General features: G+C 40.0%; 1 protein-coding gene across 1 annotated transcript in view; it reads right to left on the reverse strand.

Annotated features, from left to right (window-relative positions):
• The window catches only part of TET1 (tet methylcytosine dioxygenase 1), a 139,316-nt gene that overhangs the window by 110,661 nt on the left and 2,813 nt on the right, over positions 1-25,842 (reverse strand). Inside the window, 1 exon segment of the mRNA XM_055325620.1 lies at positions 18,449-20,475. Coding sequence (XP_055181595.1) covers positions 18,449-20,353 — 1,905 coding nt within the window. The 5' untranslated portion in view covers positions 20,354-20,475.

The raw sequence follows: 25,842 nt of genomic DNA on the forward strand, positions 1-25,842 counted from the left end.
TCAAAAATCTGAAAGATAGCATATATTCCCTTAAGGTGACTATTCACAAGTCCACCTCATGGTCCCACTCCTCTCCATCCTCTGGGTTCTTCACATTTTGATTGTTGCCCTAGCTCAAGAACATGGTGGTAAAAATGAGCACATACCGTCTAAGCCAAGTGTTCTAATCCCAGATCAACTATGTGGTCTTATATAAGTTACTTGGCCTCTCTATGTTTCAGTGTCTTCCCTCTATGTTGAGGGAAGAATGCATATTCCATAGGATTGTTGTAAGGATTACATCAGAGAATGACTATGTCAGTGCTTAAAATAGTATTGGGCACTTAGTGAGTACTCAAAACATGATAGTTGTTATTAATCCCTTCAGATATCAATGTTTACTGCATACCAGTTCCACATCTATGATTAGTATCATTCAGTTAAACCACCATTTGTGGGCAGCCCTGGTGGCGCAGCAGTTTGGCACCGCCTGCAGCCCTGGGTGTGATCCTGGAGACCTGGGATCGAGTCCCACGTTGGGCTCCCTGCGTGGAGCCTGCTTCTCCCTCTGCCTGTGTTGTGTCTCTGCCTCTCTGTGTGTGTCTCTCTGTGTCTCTACGAATAAATAAATAAAATCTTTAAAAAATAAAAATAAACCACCATTTGTTTGACGGCTACCAAATACCAGGCACTGCATAGAAATGAAGGAAAAGAAAAAAGCTCCAGCCTCTTCAGTCAAGCCAGTGCCATTTCTACAAAACAAAAAGTAAAGTTCAGGGGTGCCTGGGTGGCTTGGTCAGTTAAGCAACTGCCTTTAGCTCAGGTCATGATCTCAGGATTCTGGGATGGAGCCCTGCATTGGGCTCCTTGCTCAGTTGGGAGCCTCCTTCTCCCTCTCCCTCTGCCTGCTGCTCCCCCTGCTTGTGGTCTCTCTCTCTCTCTCTCTCTCTCTCTCTCTCAAATAAATAAATAAAATCTTAAAAAATAGGGACATGGGATTCCTGGGTGGCGCAGCGGTTTGGCGCTTGCCTTTGGCCCAGGGCGCGATCCTGGAGACCCGGGATCAAGTCCCACGTCGGGCTCTCGGTGTATGGAGCCTGCTTCTCCCTCTGCCTATGTCTCTGCCTCTCTCTCTCTCACTGTGTGACTATCATAAATAAAAAAAAAAAAATAGGGACATCAGGTGGCTCAGCAGTTAAGCGCATCTGTCTTCAGCTCAGGGCGTGATCCTGGAGTACCAGGATTGAGTCCCACATTGGGCTCCCTGCATGGAGTCTCCCTCTGCCTATGTCTCTCTCTGTCTCTCTCTTTCTGTGTGTCTCATGAATAAGTAAATAAAATCTTTTTTTAAATCTTAAAAAATAAAGTTCACTTAGAAGTGAATGACAAAATAAAGAGATTAAGCACAGCAAAGAAAAAAATAAAATAAATTAAAAATTTCTATGTTTCAAAGGACCTATCACAACAGTGAAAAGACAACTCTCTGAAACATGTGTAAATCATCTATCTGATTGGGGTCTAACATACAGAACAGATAAAGAACACTTGCAACTCGACAGAAGACAAGCCAGTTTAAAGATGGACAAAGGACTTTGCTATGGTTTGAATGTTTCTGTCCCCCCAAAATCTATGTTGATATCCCAATGCCCAATGTAATAGAAGATGGGACCTTTGGGAAGGTGCTTAAATCATAAGAATGGACCCGTCATGAATAGGATCTGTGCCTTATAAAAGAAGCTCCAGAGAGATCCCTAGCCTCTTCCACAATGTGAGGACACAGTGAGGAGGCACCAACTATGAACCATGAAGAGGGGCCGTCACCAGAATTTGACCATGCTGGTACCTTGACCTTAGACTTCCCAGCCCCCAGAATTTTGAGCTACAGGTTTCTGTTACTCATAAGTAACCAGTCTGTAGTATTTTGGTATAGCAGCCCAGAAGGACTAAAACAGGATTGCAAAGTATTCATAGGAGATATACAAATAGTCAATAAGCACATGAAAAGTAGCTTGACATCCTTAATCACTAGAGAAAGGGCAAATCAAAATCATCATGAGATACCACTTTACACTCTAAAGGATGGCAATAATCAACAAGTCAGACAATAACAAGTGTTGAGGTGAGGATATGGAAAAATTAGAACCCTCATGCATCATTGGTTGGAGTCCAAAATGGTATGGCTACTTTGGAAACCCGTTTGATAGTTCCTTAAATTTAGACAGTTACCATTTGACCCAGCAATTCCGCATCTAGGAATATATACAAAGTAACTGAAAACACATGTCTACACAAAAACCTGTACACAAAGTTCGTAATGGCATTACCAGTAATAGGCAAAAATTGGAAACAACCTAAAAGTCCATCAAATGATGGATGTTTATACAAAATGTGGTTTATTCCTACAGTGAAATATTATTCAGCCATAAAAGAGAACAAAGTACTGATATATGGTACAACATGGGTGAACCTTGAAAACATTATGCTAAGTGACAGAAGCCAGACACAAAAGACCAAATACTGTATCATTCCATTTACACAAAATGTCCAGAATAGGCAAATCCAGAGACAAAAAGCAGATTAGTGGTTGCCAGGAGCTGGGGGAGGGGAGAATGGACTGACTGCTGAGTGGCATAGGATTTCTTCTGGAATAATGAAAATGTTCCAGAATTAGACTGGTGATGGTTGCACAACTTTGTAAACATATTAAAGACTACTAACTTGTGCACTTTTAAAAGAGTGAATTTTATTATGTGAACTCTATCTCAGTTTTAAAAAATGAATTATTTAATTCTCCTTTAATACAGTGAAAAAAAAGTGCCTCTACTACTTGCTAGCCATGGGAAATTAAACACAATTTTTATTATTTTTTTATTTTTTATTTTTTTATTTTTTAAACACAATTTTTAAAGTGGGTTTCTATTTCCCCATCTACATAATTAGTGACCTAACACTTATACTTCATCAATCACTGTCAGGATCGAATACGGTAACAGTAAGCTTTTTATTAGCACAGTGTCTTGCCCATAGTATAGCCTCAATAAATGTTAATTTCTTTCCTCTGCCAGTTCCTGTTTCAAATCAAAGAAGTTTAAATTTTGTCAAAATCTTATGTACCTAATAATGAGCAATGAAGACAGAGTTCCCTTTTTAATTCTTCAAAAAAAAAGATAAAAATTGGGGATCCCTGAGTGGCTCCGTGGTTTAGAGCCTGCCTTCCGCCCAGGGCATGATCCTGGAGACCCAGGGTGGAGTCCCACATGGGGCTCCCTGCATGAGGCCTGCTTCTCCCTCTGCCAGTGTCTCTGCCTCTCTGTGTGTGTGTGTCTCTTGTGACTAAATAAATAAAATCTTAAAAAAAAGAAGATAAAAAGTAAACGCTATTATTTCATTTTCCTTGTTTCATTGATTTTTGTTTGTTTTAACATCTCATAATGCACTAGAAAATGGAAGTGGGTGAATGAAGAAGATATTTTCATTTCTATGATGCCTAGTAGACCAATCTCTCTACAATTTTGTATTAACTCCTAAACAGGTTATTTACTACTGCAAGTATAGAGAACACACACACACACACACACACATTTTCTTTTAAATCTAAACTATACAGACTCCTCCAAAATTTCATGCCTTGCATAAACTGTGGACTTCCGTTGTCTTGTCTTCCCGTTTCCTCTTGCCTTGATCCAAGTTTTGCTCTTTAACAGAAAACTCACCACAAAATGATGTTGCATATGAAATCTGATATGAAAACAAGCAGTGCAGTGTAAATGTCTAGAATATAGCAGAAACACCAAAACCCTCTCATTATACAAAGGCAAGAAAATAACTGTACAATTGTCGTCTCACTGGAAACCACAACTATAATTCTCTATCACATGGGAACAGTGAAACCAATTCATTCATAAGGCATCTTAACCCTCCAGCAAGAAAAATGCTTTTGCAGATGTTGCAAAATGGTATGTACTTGCTACTTCTGAGGACTTCAATAACGTTTCTCTAAATAACATGAATCAAGTGGAAGGAGGGAAATGGCTGAAAGTAATGAAATGAATGAACAAATCTCTTTAAAGGTATAACAAGCATCACATGTAGGCATCTAGGATGTAGCAGGCACACTGCCAGGCCGTAATAAACAACATCACTTCTGCTCCTCATAGCAGTCCCTATTCCCCAAGTCTGTCACAACGTTACAAATAGATCCATTCTCACACTGATGGCCACATCAAGGAATATCAAAACTCGGTATAACTGGTTTTTCCTTAACCATAGGAATAGTTGTCAGTTTCATTCCTCCAAAATCTTAAGGGGGTTGTGTGATTCTCTTACTTGGTTTTCTTTTGGGGAATTGGAGACATGACTTATATTTCTATTAAATCTAATAAAGGGCAGCCCGGGTGACTCAGCGGTTTAGCGCCGCCTTCAGCCCAGGGTGTGATACTGGAGACCCAGGATCAAGTCCCACATCAGGCTCCCTACATGGAGCCTGCTTCTCCCTCTGCCTGCATCCCTGCTTCTCTCTCTCTGTGTCTCTCTCATGAATAAATAAAATCTTAAAAATAAATAAATCTAATAAAAACTACAGACCATCTCTCCAGAAAAATGCATATAAAAACAGTATGTTGCAAACTTAGATTAACACTTATAGTATGTTAACTATACTGGAAAAAAAATATATACATGTTGCATAAAATTTTGAGGTAATGGGATCACAGAATCCATCCACATTAAAAAAAAAACACATTAAATTAAAAAAACCATCCACATTAAAAAAACCTCTAATGAAAAAAAAAAAAAAACCTCTAATGTAGGGGCGCCTGGGTGGCTCAGTTGAGTGGCTGGCTCTTGATTTCAGCTCAAGTGAAGATCTCAGGGTTGTGAGATAGAACCCCCTCCATGGGGATACCGCTGAGAAGGGAGTCTACTTCAGTTTCTTTCCATTTCTTCGAACCCTTTCTAAAATAAATAAATAAATCTTTAAAAACCCTCTAATATATAAGTTCTATTTTTATGATCATTGAAATATTGTATGAGCGTTGGAATCTTTTTTTTTTTTTTTTTTTTAAGATTTTATTTATTTAGGGACTCCTGGGTGGCTCAGCAGTTGAGTGCCTGCCTTTGGCTCAGGGCATGATCCTGGGGTCCTGGGATTGAGTCCACCATTGGACTCCCTACAGGGAGCTTGCTTCTCCTTCTGCCCCTATCTCTGCCTATCTCTGTGTGTCTCTCATGAATAAATAAATAAAATCTTTAAAAAAAGATTCAGCAACTACCTAATCTGATCTGGTCAGTCATTAGTTAGGAGATATGCTGAAATGCTACTTCAATCACCATCTTTGAGAAGACAACTAAGATGTGTTAACTAAAAAGAATGTAACAGAAACTTCAGTTTCTCAGGGTGCCTTGGGTGGTTTAGTCAGTTAAGCAACTGCTTTTGGCTGAGGTCATAATCTCAAGGCCCTGGGATTGAGCCCTGCATTGGGCTCCCTGCTGAGCAGGGAGCCTGCATCTCCCTCTCCCTCTGCCTGCCACTTTACTTACTTGTGATGTCAGTCATTCTCTCTCTCTCTCTCTCTCTGTCAGATAATTTTTTTTTTTTTTACAAAAACACCAACTTCAGTTTCTAATTTTCAGAGAAGGAAAGAAACATGATTTTCCAAAAAAATACCTGTACTATAAATACAGACCTCAAGTTTCTAAAAATGGAAAAGATTTAGAAACCATTAGGCAGTAGTAACTCATTAGAAAAATACTAAATATTTTGGTTATGCTAAAACTTTTAGCTTGAAATAAAGGACTAATGATTCCATGTCAAGAAAATAATCTGGGGATCCCTGGGTGGCTCAGCGGTTTAGCGTGGCCTTCAGTCCAGGGCATGATCTTGGAGACCTGGGATCGAGTCCCACATCAGGCTCCCTGCATGGAGCCTGCTTCTCCCTCTGCCTGTGTCTCTGCCTCTCTCTCTCTCTCTGTCTCTCCTGAATAAATAAATAAAATCTTAAAAAAAAAAAAAAAAGAATCTGAAATGGAAACCAAAATTTATCCTGAAAATCGTTAACTGCCATACAAAAAATTAAGAAACTGAAGCATCCACAAATGAAAGATAATTTAGTAAGGTTATGTTCATTTACCTTAAAAAGTATTTTTTTAAAAAATTGTATTTATTTATTCATGAGAGAGACACACAGAGAGAGAGGCAGAGACATAGGCAGAGGGAGAAGCAGGCTCCATGCCAAGAGCCTGATGTGGGACTCATCCGGGGACTCCAGGATCACACCCTGGGCGGAAGGCAGATGCTCAACCACTGAGCTACCCAGGCTTCCCTAAAGAAGTATTTTTGCATACTTTTTAAATCTTTACAAAATGTTAATTACAAGGGAAAATGTAAAAACAAGGAAAAGGGGGATCTCTGGGTGGTGCAGCGGTTTGGCGCCTGCCTTTGGCCCAGGGCGCGATCCTGGAGACCTGGGATCGAATCCCACGTCGGGTTCCTGGTGTATGGAGCTTGCTTCTCCCTCTGCCTGTGTCTCTGCCTCTCTCTCTCTCTCTCTGTGTGTGACTCTCATAAATAAAAATAAAAAAACAAGGAAAAGAAAACATTACCTCATTGACTTCCAGAATGTCACTTTTTATTTTTTTATTTTTATTTTTTTTAATGTCACTTTTTAAATGCAGAAAAAATACTGGAAACAAATATGCCAATATATCCATGAAGGTTGTCTCTAAGTAGTAGAATCATAGTTTACTTTTTTCCTGCTCCTAAACTTTCTAAATACAAATTATATTACTTTGATTTAGTAAGCTGTATTACTTTTTAAAGTAACATAAACTGGGATCCCTAGGTGGCGCAGCGGTTTGGCGCCTGCCTTGGGCCCACGGCGCGATCCTGGAGACCCGGGATCTAATCCCACATCGGGCTCCCGGTGCATGGAGCCTGCTTCTCCCTCTGCCTGTGTCTCTGCCTCTCTCTCTTTCTCTCTCTGTGACTATCATAAATAAATAGAGATTAAAAAAAAAAAAAAAGAAAAAAATAAAGTAACATAAACTTAATATATAAAAATTCAAAACACATAGAAAAAATTTTTTTTCACATAGAAAAATTTAAATACAAATTTTAAATCATGAATTTCTTAATATGCCCTTCCTCCATTCAAAAAAACCTATCCTTAGAGGTAAACACAACGGTTTTGTTTGGTAGATATCCTTCTAGAATTGTTTTTCCATTTACAATTAGAAAAATACATGATTTTGAATTGTTCAAACTTTGTATCATGGTATCACTCACAATCACAAATGCTTATGCTAGTAATTTTAAGTAACTTAAGTAGCAGCTTTTTTTTTTTTTTAAAGATTTTATTTATTTATTCATGAGAGACACACAGAGAGAGACAGAGACATAGGCAGAAGAGAAGCAGGCTCCCTGCAGGGAGCCTGATGGAGGACTTGATCCTAGAACCCTGGGGATCACAACCTGAGCCAAAGGCAGATGATCAGCCACTGAGCCACCCAGGAGCCCAGGTAGCAGCTTTTTAACACATATTTTAAAAAGTGCTGTCAAGGGATGCCTGGGTGGCTCAGCAGTAGAGCCCGTGCCTTCAGCCCAGCATCTGATCCTGAAGTCCCAGGATCCAGTCCCACATCCGGCTCCCTGCATGGAGCCTGCTTCAGAAGAGGATATATTAAGTACATATAGGATGCAATGATGATTTAGTGTGCTTTTTTAAAAGATACATTAGGAGCTGGCTGGGTCCATAGAGGATGGGACTCTTAATATCAGGATTATAAATTCTAGCACCACACGGGGTATAGAGGTTACGTAAAAATAAAATCTTTTAAAAAAATAGGGATGCCGGGTGGCTCAGCAGTGCAGTCTGCCTTTGGCTCGGGGCGTGGTCCCGGCATTCCCGGAAGGAGTCCCACATTGGGGTCCCCTTGAGGAGCCTGCTTCTCCCTCTGCCTATGTCTCGGTCTCTCTCTCTGTGTCTCTCATGAATAAAATAAAAAAATAAAAAAATAAAAAGAGGGGCAGCCCGGGTGGCTCAGTGATTTAGCGCCGCCTTCAGCCCAGGCTGTGATCCTGGAGACCCGGGATACAGTCCGCGTGGGGCTCCTTGCATAGAGCCTGCTTCCTCCCTCTGCCTGTGTCTCTGCCCCTCTCTCTGTGTCTCTCATGAATAAATAAATAAAATCTTAAAAAAAAAAAAAGAGTCTGACTTGATTTTAGGTAGGGTCATGAGATCCAGCCCCACATTGGACTTTATGTTAGGATCTATGCTGGGCATGCAGCCTGCATAAGATTCCCTCTCTGGGGACGCATAGTTGGCTCAGAGGTTGAGCGTCTGCTTTTGGCTCAGGGTGTGATCCTGGAGTCGTGGGATCGAATAAAAAATCTTTAAAAAAAAAGGAAATAATTAAATCAGAAAAGGGCAAATTTCCTTGTTTTTTTTTTTTTTTTAAGATTTTATTTATTTATTCACAAGAGACACAGAGAGAGAGGCAGAGGGAGAAGCAGGCTCCATGCAGGGAGCCTCACCTGGGACTCCATCCCAGGACTCCAGGATCACACCCTGAGCCAAAGGCAGACGCTCAACCTCTGAGCCACCCAGGCGTCCCTTTTCTTTTGTTTCTTTCATAGCAGACAGGAAGAGCAAATGATAATTAGCCAAGACTTTCTGGATACTCATGACTCAAGCACTGAGTCTCATAATCAAGGTAATGATCTGAATTGCTTTGATTAGTTTGATTCATTTGCTAGTTGTATCTTATTTTAATATGAAAATAATGCAAAAAGATAAGATTTCGTCTTCTTTCCTTCCTGGTAACACCTGAGCCACATCCATCATAGTGCAACAATGACTGACTATAAGAAGAATGACTGTTGCAGCTTTGAAACCATCAACTCTTGAATACTACTCTAATTAAAAACAAACAAGAGGTTGACCAACAAAAAGAGATATGGAGTTCTTTTTTGTTGTTGTTGTTGTTGTTTTTAGATATTATTTATTTATTTAGAGACAGAGAGAGAGATAGGCAGAGGGAGAAACAAGCTCCATGCAGGGAGCCTGACGTGGGACTTGATCCGGGGTCTCCAAGACCACGCCCTGGGTTGAAGGCGGCGCTAAACCACCGAGCCCCCGGGCTGCCCTGGAGTTAAGTTCTATGGCAATGTAAATATGTATCATACTGTGGCTCTCATTATTATATAATAGTATAATTTGGATCATGCTAACACTAGATAAAGGCGTTAGCCAGTTTCACACATTTTCCTTCTTGGATAAGATGATATACAGAAAATGGCAAGGGAAGATTTGAACCACATTGACAAGATTCCAGAAATTAACACTCATAGGTCAGAATCAATCAAGGTTAGCATGGTTTTGTTGACATATTTGCAGTTTACACATGCAAGGATCCTAGACACCAAAGGGCTTTTTCCCCCTATGGTCAGCTCTGCGGTGAGGCATGCTACTGAAGTCTCAGTAGTGATCCAAAGAGATTCCTTAAAGGCATATTTAAGGACATATAACATCTGCCCTCAATTGAAGGAGTTGGTAGCAAAAATTTGTTCCATATGACATACACAACCTAAACCAAAATGAGATCTAACTGTTTAAAAACACTAAAAAAGCTGTGTCCAGGGGCGCCTGAGTGGCTCAGTTGGTTAATGTCTGATTCTTGATTTCTGTTCAGGTGATGCTTTCAGGGTCATGGGATTGAGCACCGAGTTGGCTCCATGCTTAATGTGGAATCTGCTTGTCCCTATCCTTTTCTCTCGGTCACTATCTATGCACACGCAAGTGCATGAACATGCACTTTCTCTAAATAATATTTTCTTAATAAATTTTAAAATAAAAATTAAAAAAAAAAGCAGTGGCCAGGAGAGGCTTATCTTGCCCCACTCCCACTAAAATGGATAAAATAAAATAAAAACAAGATATCATTTTGAAATGATATCTCTGGAACTAGACTGTTATCACACTATTCATAAAATAGTGAACAGTCAGTGGTTCTATTAGTATCGTACACTACTACTGAACTTTTAGTTTTTCAAGCACAGATTTTGGAGATATTGTTATTTTCCAGGTAGAATTTGCATAGCTCAGAAGATACCATGGTAACAATAGCACACTTAACAGTGTTTTCTAGTGCACTACTATTTAATCTCACCAAACAGGTGTGCCTGGCTGGCTCAGTCAGTAGAGCATGTGATTTCTTTTTTTTTTTTTAACGATTTTATTTATTTTCATGAGAGACACAGAGAGAGAGGCAGAGACATAGGCAGAGGGAGAAGCAGGCTCCATGCAGGGGGCCCAAAATGGGACTGGATCCTGGGACCCCAGGGCGTGCTGAGCCCAAAGCAGACACTTAACTGGTGAGCCACCCAGGCGTCCTTGAGTATGTGACTCTTGATCTCAGAGTTGTAAGCCTGAGCCCACATTGGGTATAGAAGTTACTTAAGAATAAAGTCTTGTGGGCAGCCCGGGTGGCTGAGCAGTTCAGTGCTGCCTTCAGTCCAGGGCATGATCCTGGAGACACGGAAAAGAGTCCCATATCAGGTTCCCTGCATGGAGCCTGCTTCTCCCTCTGCCTGTGTCTCTGCCTGTCTCTCTCTGTGTCTCTCATGAATAAATAAATAAAATCATTAAAAAATTAAAATTCAAAAAAATAAAATCTTGAAAAAAAAGAGGGGTGCCTGAGTGGCTCAGTCGATTAAGCATATGACTCTTGGTTTCAACTCAGGTCATGATCTCAGAGTTACGAGATAAAGCCCCATGTTGGGCTCACACATTGGGCATAGGCATGGGCATGGGCATGGTGCCTGCCTGGGATTCACTCTTTCCCTGGCTCCCTTAGCCCCTCTGTCATTCACATTTGAGAGTTCTCTCTCTCTCTCTCAAAAATAAATAAAGAATTTTTTAAAAGACAAAATAGGGGTGCCTGGGTGGTCAGTTAGTTAAGCATGTGCCTTTGGCTTGGGTCATGATCCCGGGGTCCTGGGATAGAGCCCAAGTTGGGCTTCCTCCTCAGCAGGGAGCCTGCTTCTCCCTCTCTCGTCTGCTTGTGCTCTCTTTCTCAAATAAATAATATCTTTAATTAATTAATTAATTAATTAATAGTGATAATAATAAAAAATAACCTTCAGTATGTTGGGAAAAAAACATTAACTAGAGTAAATATAGATGTTTTCACTTTGGCAACCAACTCAGCAACTGCTCATTTAGCCATTTGATTAATTTTTTAAAAGATTTTATTTATTTATTTATTTATTAATAAGAGACACAGAAAAAGAGAGAGAGGCAGAGACACAGGCAGAGGGAGAAGCAGGCTCCATGCACCGGGAGCCCAACATGGGATTCGATCCCGGGTCTCCAGGATCGCGCCCTGGGCCAAAGGCAGGCGCTAAACTGCTGCGCCACCCAGGGATCCCCTCATTTGATTAATTAAATATGTGATGTAGTATATACCCAAATCATTAAGCTACAGATATATAATTCTTTTTTAAAAAAAGATTTTATTTAATTATTCATGAGAAACACAGAGAAAGAGGCAGAGACATAAGCAGAGGGAGAAGCAGACTTCATGTAGCAAGCCCGATGTAGGACTCGATCCTGCACTCCAGGATCACACCCTGAGCCCAAGGCAGTTGCCCAACCACTGGGCAGCCACCCAGGCATCCCCAGATATATAATTTAATACGTTGCCCTCAGAAACATATCTACAAACAACTGCATTTTGTTTACTTTTTTTTTAAAGATTTTATTTTATTCATGAGACACAGAGAGAGAGAGAGAGAGAGAGAGAGAGGCAGAAACACAGGCAGAGGGAGAAGCAGGCTCCATGTAGGGAGCCCGACATGGGACTCAATCCCGGGTCTCCAGGATCAGGCCCTGGGCTGAGGGCGGCGCTAAACCGCTGAGCCACCTGGGCTTTTGTTTTTTTTTTATACACACTACAAATTATTTGCAAAAGCGTAGCCTGATTTTAAACTTACTCTCTATATCTCTAAAAAGCACCCCTTCCTTTATTTTCACTTCTAACCTTACTCAATAAATAGGAAAATAATCTTATATGACTTAAAATATATCTTAAAATGCTAAATTACAAATATATTTGAGGTATGTCTAGCCAAGAGCAAATTCCTAGATGCCTATGAGTCATAAAGTTAGTGGCTTTAATTATCTGTATTTTTTAATACAGAGAAAGTAAGCTGAACTAAACTTGGCAGAAAAATACCATTTTATCTCTTGGCCAAAAGATCTCTCTGGGAGGACTATCTAACCACCTAGACAAACAAATTTAAAAATTCTGTTTTTGTGGGAGACAAAAATGTAATCTGTGATTAAAAAGGCAAGTAAATAATTGTTTTTACGTCTCTCAGACATCAGTAGTTAACTTTTTGAGAGATGGCATATGCTAAGTATATTTTAGAAAAAAAAACTTTAACAGTTCTGTTTGAAAATGTACATTTGTTTAGCATAAACATTAATGAAAATATCAACGTTCTAGGGGCTCTTGGATGGCTCAGTAGGTTAAGCATCTGCCTTTGACTCAGGTCATGACCTTGGGGTCCTAGGATTGAGTCCCTCATTTGACTCCCTGCTCAGTGGAAAGTCGGCTTCTTCTTTTCTCTTTCTGACCCTCCTCCTCTCTGCTTGTGCCCTCTCTCTTTCTCTCTGTCTCAAATAAATAAATAAAATATTGAAAAAATATATTAACTTTTTTTTTAAAAGATTTTATTTATTTATTAATGAGAGAGAGAGAGAGAGAGAGAGAGAGAGAGAGAGAGAGAAAGAGAGGCAGAGACACAGGCAGAGGGAGAAGCAGGCTCCATGCAGGGAGCCTGACATGAGACTCGATCCAAGGTCTCCAGGATCAGGCCCTAGGCTGAAGGCGGTGTAAACCAATAAGCCACCGGGGCTGCCCTACATTAACGTTTTAAAACTATAAATGTGGGCAGCTCGGGTGGCTCAGTAATTTTGCACCGTGTTCAGCCCAGGGCCTGATTCTGGAGACCTGGGATCAAGTCCCACGTTGGGCTCCCTGCATGGAGCCCGCTTCTCCCTCTGCCTGTGTCTCTGCCTCTCTCTCTCTCTCTCTCTCTGATTAATAAATAAATAAAATCTTAAAAAAATAAAATAAAACTATAAACGTATATTCTGTTTCTCACTCCGACTCTCAATAAGTAAAATAATTCTTTTTTTTTATTTTAGTTATAGATGAAATGATCTTTTTTTTAAATATTTATTTATTTATGATAGACATGGGGGGGGGGGCAGAGACACAGAGGGAGAAGCAGGCTCCATGCCGGGAGCCTGACGTGGGACTCGATCCCAGGACTCCAGGATCGTGCCCCGGGCCAAAGGCAGGCGCGAAACCGCTGAGCCACCCAGGGATCCCCTCAATAAGTAAAATAATTCTGATGCAAGGAAGAAATAAATACAAGAAACATATTTGCTTAGCAGTATTAGTTGTCAAACTTAATGGCCTTCAATCATTAATACTAGCATCAAATAAAAAATTTTTTAAGATTTTTATTTATTTATGAGAGACACACACAGAGAGGCAGAGACATAGGCAGAGGGAGAAGCGGGTTCCTCAAGAGGAGCCTGATTTGGGACTTGATCCTGGAACTACGGGACCACACCCTGAGCTGAAGGCAGACGCTCAACCACTAAGCCACCCAGGTGTCCCTAAAATAAATGTTTTTCAAAACTATCCAGTATCGTGCAGCCCGGGTGGCTGAGTGGTTTAGCGCCGCCTTTGGCCCAGGGCCTGATCCTAGAGACCGGGGATCAAGTCCCTAGTCAGGCTCCCTGCATGGAGCCTGCTTCTCCCTCTGCCTGTGTCTCTCCCTCTCTTTCTCTCTCTCTCTCTCTCTGTGTGTGTCTCTCATGAATGAATAAATAAAATCTTAGAAAAAAAAACCCATCATGTATCTAGGGACATATCAAACTCCTAGGGAAAAAAATATCAAATACGTAGGAATAAAATAAGTGAAATAAATCTTTATTGAAAACTACAAAATATTACTGAAAGAAATTAAAGGACATATATATAAAGATATACCATACTCATAAACTGGAAGATTCAATATTGTAGAAATGTCAGTCTTCCCAAATTATGTATAAGTTCAACATAATCACAGTAAAATCACAGAGTTCTGATGGAAATTTACAAGCTGATTCAAAATGTTAATGAAATGCAAAGAATAATAAAAACAGCCTAAATCAGTATTGAAGAACAAAGCTGACAGACTTATACTACCACTTAATGATTATAAAGCCTACAGATAATGAGTTTAGACACAAGGATAGACAGAAAGACCAATGAAACAGAGTCTAGAAATAACCCCGAAGGATGCCTGGGTGGCTCAGCGGTTGAGCATCTGCCTTCAGTTCAGGTCGAGATCCTGGGGTCCTGGAATCGAGTCCCACATCCGGCTCCCTTCATGGAGCCTACCTCTCCCTCTGTCTATGTCTCTGCCTTCTCTCTCTCTGTGTCTCTCATGAATAAATAAATAAAATCTTTAAAAGCAAAAGAACCCCAAAACTAATCAGTCACTTGATTTAATGACGAGATTATAGTAACAGGGAAAGGATGGTCATCTTAGTAATGGTTCCAGTCAATTACAAATTCATAGAAAAAAATAATCAACCTTAACTCCTCACACTGTACACAGAAGTCAACTCCAGCTATACTTTACACCTAAATGTTAAAGGTTTAAAAAAGTAACTTTTAAAGAAGGAAGCAAAAAAGAACATCTTCATGACCTTGCAAATGGCAAAAAATAGACAAAATTTTCTTAAACAGGATATAAAGAAAAGCATTGGTAATTGGATATTGAAGCTAAGATTTTCTGTTCAGTAAAAAGCAGGATAAAGTGAGGGCAGCCCGGGTGGCTCAGGGGTTTAGCGCTGCCTTCCACCCAGGGTGTGATCCTGGAGACCCAGGATAGAGTCCCACGTCGGGCTCCCTGCATGGAGCCTGCTTCTCCTTCTGCCCGTGTCTCTGCCTCTCTCTGTCTCTTATGAATAAATAAATAAAATCTTAAAAAAAAAAAGCAGGATAAAGTGAGCAAATAGTTGAGTCATAGAATAAGTAAAGATATTTACAATCATATACTCAACAAAGAATTTTTTTAAATTTTATTTATTTATTCATGAGGGACACAGAGACAGAGAGAGAGGCAGAGACACGGGCAGAGGGAGTAGCAGACTCCATGCAGGGAGCCCCAGGTGGGACTCGACCCCAGGTCTCCAGGATCACACCCTAGGCTGAAGGCGGCGCTAAACCGCTGAGCCACTGGGGCTGCCCTCAACAAAGAATTTATATCAATAAAATGTTATGAACTCTTATAAACCAACAATGAAAAGGCAGTAAAAACTATTTAAAAATAGACAAAGACAATATCTAAATGACTAAGAAGCAAATAAGAAGCAGCTCAATTCCATTAGTCATTGAGAAAATCCAGTGTAGTCATGCTGCTACACATCCAACAAAACAATTCAAGTAAAACAAAACAGAAAATAACTTCAGAAGGACGTGGGGCTGGTGGAACTCTCATATACTAATGATGAAGAGTCTTAATTGGAACAACCACAGCTGCTGAGTAATATCCTTGAAAGCTAAACATACGTATACGTATTCTATGACCCAGCAATTCCACTCCTAGGCATCTACTCACTAGAATGCACACCTATATTCACCAAAAGACATTTATGATAATGTGTACATTAACAGTAGAATGGACTAATGTATTGTGTTATAAACATACAATGGAACAATATACTGTATTAACAATGATTATATAAGCAACATTTTTGATGAATATTAAGCAAAGAAACCAGAAACAAGAATATAAAACTGTTCTTTGCTCTCTTGGAATGAATTTCCTTCAGAGTAGTGTTCCCTGTGTTCTCCTCTGCCTCTCCATGAACTTTTGGACGGGTAGGTCTATCTGATCCCAGAGTTCAGTATAAGGACAACCTAATACATTCTGCAGAATCAGCCTTGTAAATGATAAAAGTGATCTTTTGGGGGACACCTGGGTGGCTCAGTGGATTGAGCATCTGACTCTTGATTTTGGTTCCAATCATGATCTCAGAGTCATGGGATCAAGCCCCGAATCAGGCTCCATGCTCAGTAGGGGGTTTGCTTGAGATTCTCTCTCTCTCTGCCCTTCCTCCACCGCCCTCACCTTTCTCTGGGTCTCTCTCTCTCTCTCAAAAAAAAAAAAAGAAAAAGAAAAAAAAAAGAATCTAGGTTTTATATATACTTGGAAGGCACAAAAAGCTCTTCTCTATTTTTTAAAAAATTTTATTTATTTATTCATGAAAGACACACAGAGAGGAAGAGACATAGGCAGAGGGAGAAGCAGGCTCCCTGCAGGGAGCCTGATGTGGGACTCCTTCTGGGATCCAGGGATCATGACCTGAGCCAAAGGCAGAGGCTCAATCACTTGAGCCACCCAGGTGCCCCTCTTCTCTATTTTTGTTTTGTTTTGAATGAGATATATCACACATAGACAAGAGCACTAAATGTATTTAAGTAGGAGAATCATCAGGGCTTTAGAAAGAAAACTTGAACTGCGCTTAAGAGGTTGTTCAATATCCTGACTTCTCTTCTAGCTGGTATACTTACAACTACATCCCCAGTGCACAAACCCGAATAGAAGTACAGTAAATACTTACTGATAATACAGAGAACACTGAAAGTGTCCCAATAAGGAATAAAGGCCTCAACGATAGAAGTGGCCAAGAAAATGGAGAGCTAGGAGTGCTCAAATTTCAGAATAAGAAATCAAGAAGAGTGAGAGGAAGGCATGAAAGATGGCCGGATTTTCCATTTTGGGCGACCATGTAGATGTAAATTAAACCAAATATGTAATGCAAAAAAAAGGACCAGGTTTAGGAAAAAAGAAAACAAATTTGTTTCTACCTATTAGATAACATGAGTACTTTTCAGCAATGATGCCGCTTGGCAATATTACAAATAGGAACTTACAAGGGAGGTCTCTCTGCTACAAGATATTGCTGCTAGTGTTTTAGATGTATGTTTGTAAACTATTAAGTTGGTGGCCACTTCGTGTGAAGTGAGGAGTAAAAATTTTTTGTAATAACAATATTTTAGAAACACCCCAAATGCCCATTAATAGGTGCTCAGTCAAAGGTTCGATCTTGTTGGCAATGGGGCAGTCAAATAGAAAATCAGCATTTTTGGACAGATAATTTAAGAGTGAAATAGAAAAGAATGACTAAGTTTAAGTTCACAAGACTTTTAATCTATTCTACTATACCTGTATTCAGAGCAGACACAAAATAAGCATAACTTCGCATGAGTGACCTAAAAATCTGAACACCATAGTTGGCATGTATTTCAAAGGTCTGAAACATAAGTTTAAGTATTAACCAAGTTCCATAAAATCCTTTAAATAAAGTCTAAGCCAACCAATATTTTTAGTACATAGGCTCAAGAACTGTAATAATGAGGACAGCCCAGGTGGCTCAGCGGTTTAGCGCCTGCCTTCAGCCCGGGGCATGATCCTGGAGTCCCGGGATCGAGTCCCACGTCGGGCTCCCTGCATGGAGCCTGCTTCTCCCTCTGCTTATGTCTCTGCCTCTCTCTCTCTTTCTCTGTTTCTCATGAATAAATAAATAAAATCTTAAAAAAAAAAAGAACTGTAATAATGAGAATTAATGTATCACTTTGGAGTTTACAAATGATTGTGAAGTTCTGATGATCCTAACAACCACATGAGATATGTAGAGCAGGTAAAATCACCTGCCAAAAGTTGAGAAGAAAGCTTTATCACTATACCTTCAAGGCAAAGTTTCAAAATTAAGGATACCGTTTTATCCTTTTTTTTTTGTAAAGATTTTACTTATTTATTCATGAGAGACAGAGAGAGAGAGAGAGAGAGAGGCAGAGATACAGGCAGAGGGAGAAGCAGGCTTCATGCAGGAAGCCCGATGTGGGACTTGATCCCAGGACCCCAAGATCATGCCCTGGGCCAAAGGCAGACTCTCAACCACTGAGCCATCCAGGTGTCCCAGTTTTATCCTTTCAAAAGAACAGAAGTTTAATTTCACTGGTTCTTCAAGCTACAAGGGAGTTCATGAATTTATTCCTCTCTTAATTTAAATTTGAGTTAAATCTGTAACTTTCAAAAAAGACACACAACTAGCCAAAAGAAGGCATAGTGGAAATCTTTGCAAAACCACATTTCATGCCATTTCCCTGTCTCCATCAAATCCCATAATGGAAAAACTTTATGTTCTAGTTTTCTGAGACAAATTCTAAAAATAAGCTAATGCATCACTGCACAACACATGCTTCAGGTAGATCCACAAATTGTTATAGATAATATAAAATTTTACCAAAGTAAAAGGATGTAATTCTGAATCAACTTGTCTCCGCACAGAAGCTCAATGGAGCTTCACAGGCATCTCCGAACCCTTGAGGGTTTACTCACCTCCAAAGGCACAATGACTGATGGTTTCTTTTTCAGCTCCTCACATTTTCTCTTCTTACAGATCTGATGGCTGTTCTTTCTGTTCTTGCAGTAAGTACATTCACCACAATTGGTCTTCTGCTGGCAGGGCTCACAGACCCCACATCGCTTTCGTTTCTTCTTTTCCAAAGTAGGTAGCAAAGTTGTGAAGGAAGAAGAGGGAGTACTGGCAAGTGACACTGGCCTAGACACCACTTTAGTGTTGATGTCAACCACACTGGTCACGCTGACCTGGGAGCTCTCTCCTTCCAGTGTGCTGGGACCAGCCTGGGAGAGTTGGGTAATGCCCTGTGAAGCATGGAGAAGGAGTCCTCGCTCAGGGGCTAATGTGATCCCCTGAATGTTAGCTGGCAGAAAGCTTATATGAACCTGCTTCTCATTTTCTATATTGCTAATAGTCATTATTGGAGGTACCGAACTTATCTCTGAGTTTGATGGTGGCTGAGGTGTGTGACCTGAGCCCAAAGGCAGAATCTGCACAGCACCCTGGACCTCAAGTCCATATGAAACAGTGCTCTGGGGCTCAGGCCATTCTGGGGGAACATTATAGGTAGCAATTGGGTTTAGAGGAGGAAGAAACATAGGTGGGTCTGAGGCAGTACCACCACCCATTCCAAGGATTTGTTGATCTAGGATAGCACCAAAGACCTCTCCTTGGACTGAAACAGCACCAGGCATCTCTGGTGGGTCTAGGGTCTCATCCAGAGCCTCTCCATGAATTATGTTAGCACCAGGAATTTCCCATCGATGTGGGACAGCACTAAAAGCCTGTCCTATGACAGGGTTGGTATCAGGAATTTCCTGCTGATCTGTGGTAGCTTTGAGTATCTCTCGATGATCTGGTTTAGCACCAAGGGTTTCTTGTTCTGAGCTTGCCAAGAGGAGTTTTATTAATGAGGTAGGATATATTGACCCATCAATGGACAAACAGTTTCTAAGGTCCAATTCAGGTATAATCTTATTAAAGCTGGAGGTGGGGTAGCAGTCATGTTCACTTTTGATAGGATCCGGGTAAGAATCAGATAGCTTAAGAGATTCCACTCGTGAACCCAAATCTTCTAACTGAATGCTAGAATTTCCTTCATAAGTAACCTTGAGAGCTGCTCTTTGGAGCAAAGGAGCACACAGAGTGTCCTGAGCAAACATTCTGGGGGAATCACTGATATCATTCAATGTCTCTTTAGAGAATAATCCTTCACCACCACGTGTCCCTTCCGATGACCCAGAAAGGCTCTCTCCTGCAGGACCACTGTGAGTGGAGATATTTATTTTGGAATCGTCGACCCTTTGGGACCAAGACTGGGCTATTTCTTGGCTCTCATCTTTAATTAAAGATGCATTTTGTACACCAATTAGATTCTCTATTTCAGGAGTGATTAGGGGAACTTGCGTTGGAACTGAATCATTTTCTGCGTGTTTTACTCCCATGTCAGTAACCACATTATAATCACATTCATGTTGCTTTTCTAAATTCTTAGGAGGTGAAACTTTCTTGGGTTTGGCTATGATCACTGGAGGTTGGGAGAGTCGCCTGCTAAGAGAGGTGCTTCGGAGAGCCATTGTAAACCCATTGCAAGTTAAGGATTCTGGGTTCTGAAAAAGAACCTCAGTCCTATCCAAATTCATTCGTGCTGCTCCAGCTCTTGTTAGAAGGCTTCTGACTGGCATAGGTGGTTTGGGTTCAATTTTTTTCTTAACATCTCTTTCGTGAATTAATTGCTTTAATTTTCCAGGGCTCACAGTCTTGACTGATGCCACGTTTTTGTTGGCCGCCTTACATGTCTTCTTCAGTTGGGTGCTTTTCTTTCTGTTTAGATCTTCCCTCCTGACTAATCTGGAAGGCCTTGCATGGCGGGATCGAGACATAGCTACAGAGTAGGATAAAATGAAAGGGCACAAGGAACAGAGTCATTGGGCCTTTGGAAAGTCTCAGTTCTGAGGAGAATCTGGATGCACCATGGTTGAACTCAGTGGCACAGGATTTTGGTCTGAAATAACAAAAAAAAATCGGAAAATAAGTCTTTTTCCTGTGTATTCTCCCATTTGAAATGAAATATCTAATAACAATTATTAATCACAATTAGAGCACTGAGAATGTTTACTGCAAAAGAAAAATATGATAAACAAAAATAATAAAGTATCCTTTAAACCCTGGATTCACAAATTAAGCTGCTGTAATTACTGTGACAACGGATTTAGTTGATGAAGTTCTATGCATGGCATAAGCATGAGGGTTATTCTATATTAGAAACTACAACTGAAAAAAAAAAAAGAAACTACAACTGTTGTAGTTAACATGTAGTTTAAAGATCAAATCCCAATCTTTGCAAATTTGGATACTTAAAAAATTATCTCCTAATCTCTTTCCTCAGCACATCACCACAGAGGTAGAGGGGTCACGTGTTGGACAGTAAAGCTAGTAAAACTGGAGGAAGAAGAGGCTTATATAATTCAAGAAACTCTACTTGGGGATGTCTGGGTGGCTCAGTGGTTGAGCATCTCTCTTTGGCTCAGGGACATGATCCCAGGTCCAGGGATCGAGTCCCGCATTGGACTCCCTGTGAGGAGACTGCTTCCTTTCTCCTCCTAGGTCCCTGATTCTCTCTCTGTGTCTCTCGTGAATAAATAAATTTTAAAAATCTTTAAAAATAAGAAAAGAACCTCTACTTGGAGATCCAATAATATTAATACCACATTTCAATTAACAATCTACAAATTCTGAGCTTTACACACGCACACAAAAATAGCAATAAATCTGAGGAGTTAGTATTGATAGATTAGGTTACAAGTAAGACTCACAGGTCCAACAAATATCTGTTGAGTACCTACTATGTATAAGGAAGACATTGTGGTGGGCACTGCCCACACCCAGAAATGATGTCCCTCTTTTCTCTTTCACCCGACTTAATCCAAAGACTGCTGGTTCTAAAATCCCTTCTACCAAGGGTCTCAAAAGTCTCATGATGAATGCCTAGGCAAGGAAATTGGAAATAAAGAGAAAATGAGATAATTAGAACAGTAAAGCATACTAGGCAAGCAACTATTATTTGAAAAGTAAGCAAGAAAAAAGAAAATGAAAGGGAACTAAGAGCCATAATTAATGGTCTTTTGGTCTCCTCAGATTGCTTACTCTAACTCAGAATAAGACCAAACTATGAACAAGAATAAAGCTCACCATACACAACGTATCAATATATTCTCTAAAGATTACGGAATCAAGAGCGGTACAACTGAGTGGGTGAGTATTCTTTACCAGCGGACGGGTTGTTGGATTTGTAAGAAAGCATGGTGTAGTATAATAGTTACCGAAAACTGATCTGCAACCAAGTGATCAGCATTCTGTGGCAAAATCAGAAAAAAAAATAGTATCAAAAGTTTTTCATAAAGTTGAATTTATTCATGTAAACAACTCTTCATTACTCTGAAATTATGCCTTCCAGTTTTGTCTCGTTAAAATGTCCTTCCTTGGGGTGCCTGGGTGGCTTAGTAGGTTGAACAACCAGCTCTTGATTTCCGCTCCAGTCAGCTAAGTCATGATCTCAGTTCAGGGGATAGGGCCCCACTTCCGGCTCAGAGTTCAGGGGGAATCTTCTTGGGATTCTCTCTTCTCCCTCTGCCCCCTTGCCCCCCTCCTTACACTCACTCACTCTCTTTCTCTCTCAAGTAAATAAATAGGAGTGCCTGGGAGGCTGAGTTGTTAACTCAGTTCAGGTCATGGTTCCAGGGTCCTAGGGTCCTGGAATCAAGCTCCCCTTCCCCCAAAAACAGACTCCATAGTCAGCGGGGAGTCTGCTTCTTCCTTTCCCTCAGCCCTCCCTCTATTCCCCACTCATGCTCTCTCTCTCTTAAATAAATAAAATCTTTTTAAAGTAATAATTAAATAGGGGTGCCTGGGTGGCTCAGTCGGTTAAGCATCTACCTTCAGCTTGGGTCATGATCCCGGGGCCCTGGGAGGCCCTGGGATGAGCCCCACATCAAGCTCCCTGCTCAGTGGGGAGCCTGCTTCTCCCTCTTCCCCTGCTTGTGCTCTCTTGCTTTCTCTATCAAATAAATAAATACAAATCTTAAAAATAATAAATAAAACCTTTTTAAAAAGATGTTTATTTTTTTTAAAGATTTTATTTATTTATTCATGAGAGACGTAGAGAGAGAGAGGCAGAGACACAGACAGAGGGAGAAGTAGGGTCCATGAAGGGAGCCCGACGTGGGACTCGATCCCCGGTCTCCAGGATCATACCCTGGGCTGAAGGTGGCACTAAACCACTGAGCCACCGGGGCTGCCCAAAGATGTCATTTCTTAAAAAAAAGGTAGTAAAAGTCCTTTCTTTTGTAAAAAGGTAGGGATAGGTTTGTTTTATAATGTTATTACCTGGCAAAGTAAAAACTTGACAGATCTCTATCATTCTCAAATTGTGCATTTGTTTTTGTTGTACTGATCTGATCCAAGCAATCCTGGGACATACTGGTTGGTTTAGTAGCTAGAGATGTGTCCATCAGAAAGCTATGAGTTTGAATCTGTGATCACCAGCTATGTCCCTCCACAATCTATTTCACCTAGTCAAAGGTTCTGCATCTGAAATGAGGTTGTTTTGAGCTTTCATTGAGCTCCTACAGGGAAAGCCTAATGGCTTCCCAGTGATATCTGAGGTTGAGGGGGAGTGAGGGAAGGTAAATTAAGAAGGACTTTGGAAGTAGGCAGACTCAGGTTCAGCTTCCAGCTCAGAAACATTACTAGCCATGTGATTCTGATAAATTCCTTAGTCTCTCTATACTTCAGTCTCCTTATGTGTAATAGAATAGGAAGCATAATAGTACTGACCTCATTGGGTTACCATGAGAATAAAATGAAATGACATGTGTAAACACTTAGCAGAGGGCTGGCATAGAATAGGTTTTTAATAATAAATGGGAACATAAATAAATAAATAAATAAATGCCACTTATACTTCCAAAATACAAAGAATAATAAGAGAAAATTAGCTAGTTGGTGGGTATCATTATTATAGAACCAGTTTAACCCACAGTCTGCCATATCCTCCAAAACAAGATCTAGTTCTTTTGTTTCTGTTATCACCTAACACATTGTAAGCCACACACTATACAAAACGATCCCAGAACGCAACATTTAGTCAAAGCATTGTGCCTTTAAGACAGACTTTTTAAACAGACATTAGTGATAACATTAACCACGAGAAAAATAAGTTTGCTAAATCTGTGCTAAATACAAACACTAGACCAGAGAATACATCATTTGAGTTCTTGGCATCTAAGCTTACTGCTTTCCCTCTTTTCTTAAAAAAAGAAAAAAAAAAAGTTTCTGGCTTGCACTAACTTTTTGGCTGTGAAAAACTCTAGGATATTTTCTCCCAAGACCACTGCTCTTTGTACCAGTATTTTTAGAAAACAAAAGACATTCCAATTCTAATCTCCAGAAAGTCTTTATAAGGATTTTTTTTTCAGATAGCAAAAAGCAATCCTTTCCATTGTTTAAAAATTCAACAATATCAGTATAAGCTTGCTTTATCTCTTGTATCAAGATTACATTGCTAAAAAATTATTAGGAGCATATATAATCTAGGTATTGCAATCAGCCACGAAAATTAAAATTCACATATGTAGGCAAGTAATCTGGAAATGCCAGAAGGTGTCATGGGATCTGCCTTTGAAAGTAGTTTATAAATTGATCTCTGTCTCATATATTCTTTTATATTTTTAAATTAAAGTGCTTCAGAAATTCAGACTTGTAATTAAGATAATGTTTACCATTCAAACCTTATCTCCTGAAAAAGAGCCTGCCAAGGAAATAGAAAAGGTATGAGCAACATGGATTGGGAAGATGTGGCCTCTTTAAATGGTAACAGCCTTTTTATGAGATCGTGAAAGAGGCCAATGACCCCTGAAAAACCCAACTGCAGGGGAGAAACCACTGGGTACCACCCAGCCAAAGAAACAGACAATCAGAAACAAAATAAGGGCTCCCACAAGATCCTAATTTTATCACCCTTGGCTCCACTGATGAAATGTGACTTTCTTTTGTGATAAACTAAGTTATCCCCAGGGCTGAACTCTGGGAAGAGAGGCAGCAAGCTTTTTTTGAAATTTGTGGGAAACAAAAACAATGTAGTTCATTCTATTAAATAGGCCCATATTTAAATATGGAATTATCCTCACAGATCTCCTGGTATTTATTTTTCTTATTAATCTGTAAACATTATAAAATGCTCCATTTCCCTCTTTTTTACTTTTATTTATTATAGAGTACTTAAGTCATACAAAAAGATATATTTACAATTGAAAATTAATTCCACTTCCATTTTCATTTCTGATGAATATTGCCATTTCAATATTTCTCAAAATCAGTTTTATTCTACCCTAGAATATATTCAAGAGTCTGAGTGCTATATAGATAGCTATAGGACAACATGCTCAGAGCAGAAAATAAGAGAATAGTGTTCCTGTTATTAAACATATATCACAGGCTCTAATTATCTGCAATTAATTGATATTATTTTGTGGGTTACTTTCCTGGAAGAAAAAACAAAATGAAAGAAGCAAACAAAAATCCAACCATTGTGGGATGCAAAATCATTAGTCAACAAGTCTTTTCACCAGAGGACATCGAAAATAAAATTATGTGTCCTAAAGTGTCCTTGTGACACAGAGTATGAAATACAAACATTATAGGCCAGGAGATAAGAGGCCAACATATAATTCAAAACACAAAAAGACATGATGCCAGCCTAAAGTAAAGAATATAAAGCTAAAGACGGAGGGCGGAGGGCAGAAGTGGCAGGAGCAGGCCCCAGGGTGAATATGATAAGCACTGCCTCTGTAAGGATCTGCTAATTATTCACAAGTTATTTAAACTTGCCAAACCAAATTGGTCAACAAAGAGGATTGGTATCTTTGTCAATATATTTAAGCCTACTAGGTATTCAATCTTTCCCAGCGGGCTTTATAAATAATTATTGAAGTCACCCCCTTGCCTAGAAAATAAAAACTGACTTTCTAAACTGTATCAGTTGTCTGTAAAGGACAATGTTGACAGCACCACGTCAGAAAATCCTCTCCCACCTACATCCCTCCTCCTTCTGGATCTCCCAAAGTCCCCTGGGCAGGAAGTGGCTGAACTGATGTAACCATACAGCCCGCATGTCAATTTAAAATTATATTGCAACCCTTCCCACCACCAGCAGTGGCCAAAAAAGTGGGGAGTATTCTCATCCATAGGGCTAGAGGAAAAAGAAGCTGATTTCATGGTCACTCCATTCAGCTCTTTAGAATTTAAAGGCTACTGCACTTGGCTGAGAAATACAAGACTTAAAACCTTTCTTTTAAAAGGCACCACCTGACTT

This window comes from Nyctereutes procyonoides, unplaced genomic scaffold (assembly GCF_905146905.1).
Source record: "Nyctereutes procyonoides isolate TBG_1078 unplaced genomic scaffold, NYPRO_anot_genome, whole genome shotgun sequence".
NCBI lineage: Eukaryota > Metazoa > Chordata > Mammalia > Carnivora > Canidae > Nyctereutes > Nyctereutes procyonoides.